Raw genomic sequence first — 6,000 nt, 5'->3', positions numbered from 1 at the left:
TGTGGCAGATGGAGGCACTGTGCACGCCATAGGACCTTTGATCCAGTGGTGTCCATCTTTTTAGGATTGCAGAAAAGTGCAGTCGGCCACAGTTTTGCGCACTTCTGAAAAAAAAGGGAACCGCAGGACAGAGGCCAGACGGAGTCCAGAGTAAGGCTAGTTTCACACTAGCGTTTATGAGCGCAGCGACGGCCTGCGCACGGCCGCCGCTAAGCCCCGCCCCTGCCGCGCCCCCGCCGGTAGCTCCGCCCACCGGCACATGACGCTGCATGCGCCCTGCATCCCCTATCTTTATCACAGGGGGCGCAGCCCGTGCGCAGTATGCGTTTGGCGGCGCATGCGTCCTTTTGACGGTGCGCCGACCTGTGCCAAACGCAACCTGCTGCAGTTTGGTTGCGTCGGCGCACCGTCAAAAAGGCGCATGCGCCTCCAAACGCATACTGCGCACGGCCTGCGCCCCCTGTGATAAAGATAGGGGACGCAGGGCGCATGCAGCGTCATGCGCCGGTGGGCGGAGCTACCGGCGGGGCGCGGCAGGGGGCGGGGCTTAGCGGCGGCCGTGCGCAGGCCGTCGCTGCGCTCATAAACGCTAGTGTGAAACTAGCCTAACTCTGCTGCCTCGTTATAGTGTATGGGATCCATCGGGGGTTTCATCTGAATCACGTCACTCAGACATTTACATGGAAACCGCAAAGTAAGTGCTCAGCGCCAGATAAATGTGATTCCAAACGTTATGTAAAATGTTCCCAATAAAAGCTTCAACTCAATCCACAGAAAAAGCAAGTCCCCACTTAGATCTTTCATCTGTTAACGGAAATATAGGGGCTTCCACGTTACTGGTAGCACAAAGACTCTGGAAAAGCGAAATGGCTCCTCATCCACCAAAAGAAATTCAACAAATTCTACGCACCCAAATCCAATTGCCCCCCTCCCTTCTGAGCCCCAGTGTTCCTAAACTACATTTAGCGCACACATGCTTGGCATTTCTGTCGTGATGAGAGCCCGCCTAATTTACAGATACGTGTTTCCAGAAGCATGAGCTGGGCATATTGTACTGGTCACTACAGCGGAAGTTCGCAATTTTCACTCAGCAACATCCACTGCTGCTTGTTTCTGGCAAACACCCATGAAGTCAAAATCATCACTACATCTCTAGATAATTTCCAAAATGGGGTCCCTTATGGGGGGTACATTTGCACTGTAATATGGTGCTACTTCCCTTCTGAGCTTTGCACTGTGCCTCAAAAGCAGTTTTTGGCAACATATGGGGTATCGGTGATCTCAGGAGAAATTGCACAACAAACTTTGGGGTCCATTTTCTCCTTTTGCCCTTGTGAAAATACAAAATGTGTAGCTAAAAAAGATTTTTGTGGGAAAAATTAGATTTTTTAAAAATTTTTATGGCTTAATGTTATAAACTTCTGTGAAGAACCTGGAGGTTCAAGGTGCTCAAAACACATCTAGATAATGTCCCAAAGGGGTCTAGTTTCCAAAATGGTGTCACTTGTGGGGGATTGCCACTGTTTGGGCACATCAGGGGCTCTCCAAATGCAAAATAGTGCCCGCTAATTATTCCTTCAAATTTTGCATTCAAAACATCAAATGACTCTCCTTCCCTTCCCTTCCAATGCCCTGCCGTGTGCGCAAAGAGTGGTTTTCCCCCACATATGGGGTATCGGTGCACTCAGGAGAAATGGCACAACAAATTGTATGGAGCAATTTCTCCTTTTACCCTTATGAAAATGCAAAATATGGAGCTAAAAAGATTTATTTGGGGAAAAATGTGATTTTTTTTTATTTCCACGGCTCTAGGCTATAAACTTCTGCTAAGCACCTGTGGGTTCAAGGTGCTCAATACACATCTAAATAAGTTCCCTAATGTGTCTAGTTTCCAAAATGATGACACTTGTTGGGGGTTTCCACTGTTTGGGCACATCAGGGGCTCTCCAAACACAAAATGGTGACCGTTAATTATTCCATCAAATTTTGCATTCAAAAAGTGAAATGGAGCTCCTTCCTTTCTGAGCTCTGCCGTGCGCCGAAACAGTAGATTTCCCCCACATATGGGGTATCGGCATGCTCAGGAGAAATTGCTCTTGTTACTGTTATGAAAGTAAAAAAAATTAGGTCTAAAGTAAAATTTTTGTGAAAGAAAAGTTAAATGTTTATTTTTTTCCTTCCACATTCCAAAAATTCCTGTGCAGCATCTGAAGGGTTAATAAACTTATTGAATGTGGTTTTGAGCACCTTGAGGGGTGCAGTTTTTAGAATGGTGTCACTTTTGGGTATTTTCTATCATATAGACCCCTCAAAGTGGCTTCAAATGTGATGTGGTCCGCAAAAATAAAATGGTGGTGTAAAAATGAGAAATCGCTGGTCAACTTTTAACCCTTATAACTTCCTAACAAAACAATATTGTGCTGATGTAAACATATGTGAAATATTAACTATTTTGTGTGCCATAGCTCTGTGATTTATGGGCATAAAAATTAAGTTTGAAAATCGTGGAATTTGCCAAATTTCCATTTTTTTCACAAATAAAGGCAAGTTTTACCACTAACATGAAGTACAATATGTCACGAGGAAACAATATCAGAATCACCGGGATCCATGGAAGCGTTCCGGAGGTATGACCTCATAAAGGGACAGTGGTCAGAATTGTAAAAAGCTGAAACCAGCAGAACAGGACACATATAATGGCGCCGACCTGACAATGCCTGTAGGTTACTGGGCACAATCCTGCTGACAGGCTCAATTGAACTGCGTGATTGGAACGCAGAGCTTCAGCCACAACCAACATATGCTGCATCGAAAACGCCGCCATTTCCTGACAGTGGGCACACAGCCTGATACGTCAGAGACCCGCAGATAACGCACCAAACATGGGCGACTCACAACACCCCACTGGGGACTCCCGACACCGCAGCCTCCCCCGCCCCCAGACACAGGCTGAGCACAGCGGAGATACCTTTATTTCCTTAATAGCACTTTCGCATGAAAATAAATAAAACCAAAATGCGCTGAATAGATCGTTTTATTTTACAACGGGCTAAGGCTAAACCCAATACACGTACATAAAATTTATTTATTTATTTTTTTAATCAAAGAGTTCTGATGTGAAGATTGTCGAATCTGCGGCGAGGTAGAAGCGGAAGTGCGCGTCTCTCCATCTTGAGCAGCGCGGCGCTGCAGTGACGGAGGCCTGGTGTCTGTCTGTAGGCCGTGGCCGGTTGTCATGTTCTCCGGTAAAGCACGGAAGAAGAGCAGCGTGAAGACAGGCCCGGCGGCGGAGCTCCTGGTGTTCGGCTATGCCTGTAAAGTGTTCCGGGACGATGAGAAGGCCTTGTACCACGAGCACGGGCGGCACCTCATCCCGTGGATGGGAGACTCGCGCATTCAGATCGATAGGTCGGTTGGTCTCTTATGTCGATTGTTTACCGTTCACTAATCTAATGGGAGTTATGTCTTCAGCGGCTGCTGTGGCTCCTCCGCTGTGGACAGGCCTGGAGTGTGTGTGTGCCCAGACACAGGCAGCGCAGATTGCCCCCGGTGGCCGGCTCAGTGGGGTCTCCTGTGTCTGAGCCTGCCTGGAAAGAGAGGAGACGGCAGATTGCTTGGACCCCATAATTTCCAGATGTGCTGCAGACCTCCATGGTGGCCCACTGCAGCCTTGTACTGTGGCCTGCACGGGGCGATTACCGCCGTTGTCTAACACAAGATCAGTGTGTATATTGGGTGACCCCACCAGTCATCCTGGCCCAGCTCTGGGTATGACACCTTTCCTTATACGGCCGGACTGTGTATAAAACTGTTTTCCATAAAGTGCTGCTGCCGTGAGACAAGTGTATTTTATATGAGAAAATGGAAACGGTCTTAGGAGCGCAGGAAAGAGACTCAGACAAGAGATGGGGTTAAACCACAACGGGTTTCGACGGTGAATCTGTCTTCATCAGGTGGAAGTTCCACCTGATCAAGACAGATTCTCCGTCGAAACGCGTTGTGGTTTAACCCCATCTCTTTCCTGCGCTCCTAAGACCGTTTCCATTTTCTCATTGCTCCCATCCGACATTGGAGGTTTTCGGCTGGAGCTGCGGTGGAGACCTGACATTTTTGTCTGCCCCTGGGTTGCTTCCTAAGCGCTCCTCTATGACTGCTTATCACTGACTCTTAAGTGTATTTTATAGGGTTAAACGTATCGCCATGCATTCCCGTTCCTCAGTACTGCCCATCCCTTTTCTTCATACAGATGTATGTGCACCCTGGGGGGTGTGTGCCTGGGGTGGCTGCAGGCCTGTCTACTAGTGAACTGGGCGAGCAGCAGAGTTTGGTATAGCAGGAGTCTTGCTATGAACAGGGTAAACTGACTTCTGCATGCTGGTTCTTTAGTCGTATGGCTCTGAGCGCCTGCAGCTTTCCAAAGGTAGACCTGAAGAAAGCAGCTCGTCTGCATGTCAGAGCCCTGATCAACGCAGGGGGCGTCCTAAAAGAACAGCGTGGGGGTTTCACACGATAATAGAGAATACTTATATAAGCCCGGTGTCTATAAATTATATTTAACTTGGACAGTCACAATTATTCCATTGATAACAGTTTGTTGGTGAGAAATGTTGGAAAGATTGTAGATGTATCCAGCACCGCTCCCCCTGCGGATGGTCTAGTGCTGGAGCTAGGACTTTGTACACTACGACACCTGTGGAGAAGCCGCACTGTCCTCTGTGGACGACTAGACGTCCCTGAAGTGTTTATTTTTGTGCGAGGAGCTACAACCGTGTAGTTATCAAGCCTCCATATATGCTCCTTCTCACACTGTAGAAGACAGTAGCCATTTCTCCAAGATTGGGGCATAACGTCTAAACCCCTTCTTTTCTATGCATGTTGTTGTTTTGTTTCTAACTGATAAAATGTAATTTTCTGATGATTAGATTATGCTTTATATGCATCAGGGGAAATATATTGGGGCAAGATACATTTGTTCATTGGTGGTTCATCAGGAAAGTATGAGTAGTTCTGAGAAAGCTCCATCACAATCACGCCAGGACAGTCTTACTTGGCATGGGCTAACTGAATGGATTAAACTTCTTGAATTTTAGAGCTAGGACTGGTCTCCTTTAACCTTTTCAGTGCAGGACTCCTGCCTATATTGAGCTCGGTTTCACACTAACTCACTGCTTTTATTTTCAGCCCTGTATAGGAGAGAGTTCTTCATCGATGGACTGTCAGATTGTGTCCTGGGGCGACACTTGTTTTTGTCCTTAATGTGTCGGATGGGGTAAAGGGACGGAATCTTTTTCTTATGAAGATCTACTGACACTTGGTTTGATAACTTTACTGTGTGCCCTTAATAAAGTTACCATAACTTTCCAACTTGATTTTTATGTGAAAAAGATTCCAGATGCTTTGTTAAAGCCTACCTACTTTATACCTATGTTCTTAAAGTGTGCCTCCTACATTGTTGATGTCAAATTCAAGCTTGTATTTAGTCGTATGCCAAGTCTGTTGTATAATTCATTAGTAACTGTATGTGCTTCTTTGTAATAGAGACTCAAGTCTCTGAGGGTCCCCTCTAAAGGGTGACTTTACTACTGAAACTGCTAGCACAGGGGTCCCAAACCTGTAGCTCAGGAGCCACATTAGCTCCAGGTCTAGCAAACAGGTATTGGGAGCACGTCTCAAAATGGCGAGTTTTGTGAGTAGTCAGCACAGAAGAGCAGAGCTGGATGCACATATACTGGTCTTAGGGGTTTAGAGATAATTTAAGTATGGTACGCTGGAGACAGGATGATACTACCTGTGAGTGGTGGTGCCTGAAGCTGGATGTTATTTTGTGTTGGGAGTGCTGGATGGGAGAATGCTGAATGGGAGTATTGTGGAGATCACTGGATCTTGGGGATTTCTGTGGAAAAGCTTTGGTTATGTTATACCTGTAATGGGGGCTCTGGTTGCCACTATTGTGAGGGGGGCAGTACCTGGATGTGGCTCGCGACCCTCTCTCAGAGCTGA

At 46.9% G+C, this 6,000-nt stretch overlaps 1 protein-coding gene across 3 annotated transcripts in view; it reads left to right on the top strand.

Annotated features, from left to right (window-relative positions):
• The first annotated feature begins 3,125 nt into the window (after nt 1-3,125).
• The window catches only part of SFSWAP (splicing factor SWAP), a 194,198-nt gene continuing 191,323 nt past the window's right edge, over nt 3,126-6,000 (top strand). Inside the window, exon 1 of one of the 3 annotated variants that reach the window (XM_073557037.1) lies at nt 3,126-3,408. In XM_073557037.1, coding sequence (XP_073413138.1) covers nt 3,236-3,408 — 173 coding nt within the window. In that variant the 5' untranslated portion in view covers nt 3,126-3,235. The remainder of the gene's footprint in view (nt 3,409-6,000) is intronic. The other 2 variants (XM_073557038.1, XM_073557039.1) reach the window with 2 other exon arrangements.

This window comes from Dendrobates tinctorius, unplaced genomic scaffold, assembly GCF_039654945.1.
Source record: "Dendrobates tinctorius isolate UK_male_01 unplaced genomic scaffold, ASM3965494v1 ptg000243l, whole genome shotgun sequence".
NCBI classification, from domain to species: domain Eukaryota; kingdom Metazoa; phylum Chordata; class Amphibia; order Anura; family Dendrobatidae; genus Dendrobates; species Dendrobates tinctorius.
Note: the sequence above shows the minus strand (reverse complement) of the source record. Positions and strands in the feature narration are given on the sequence as shown.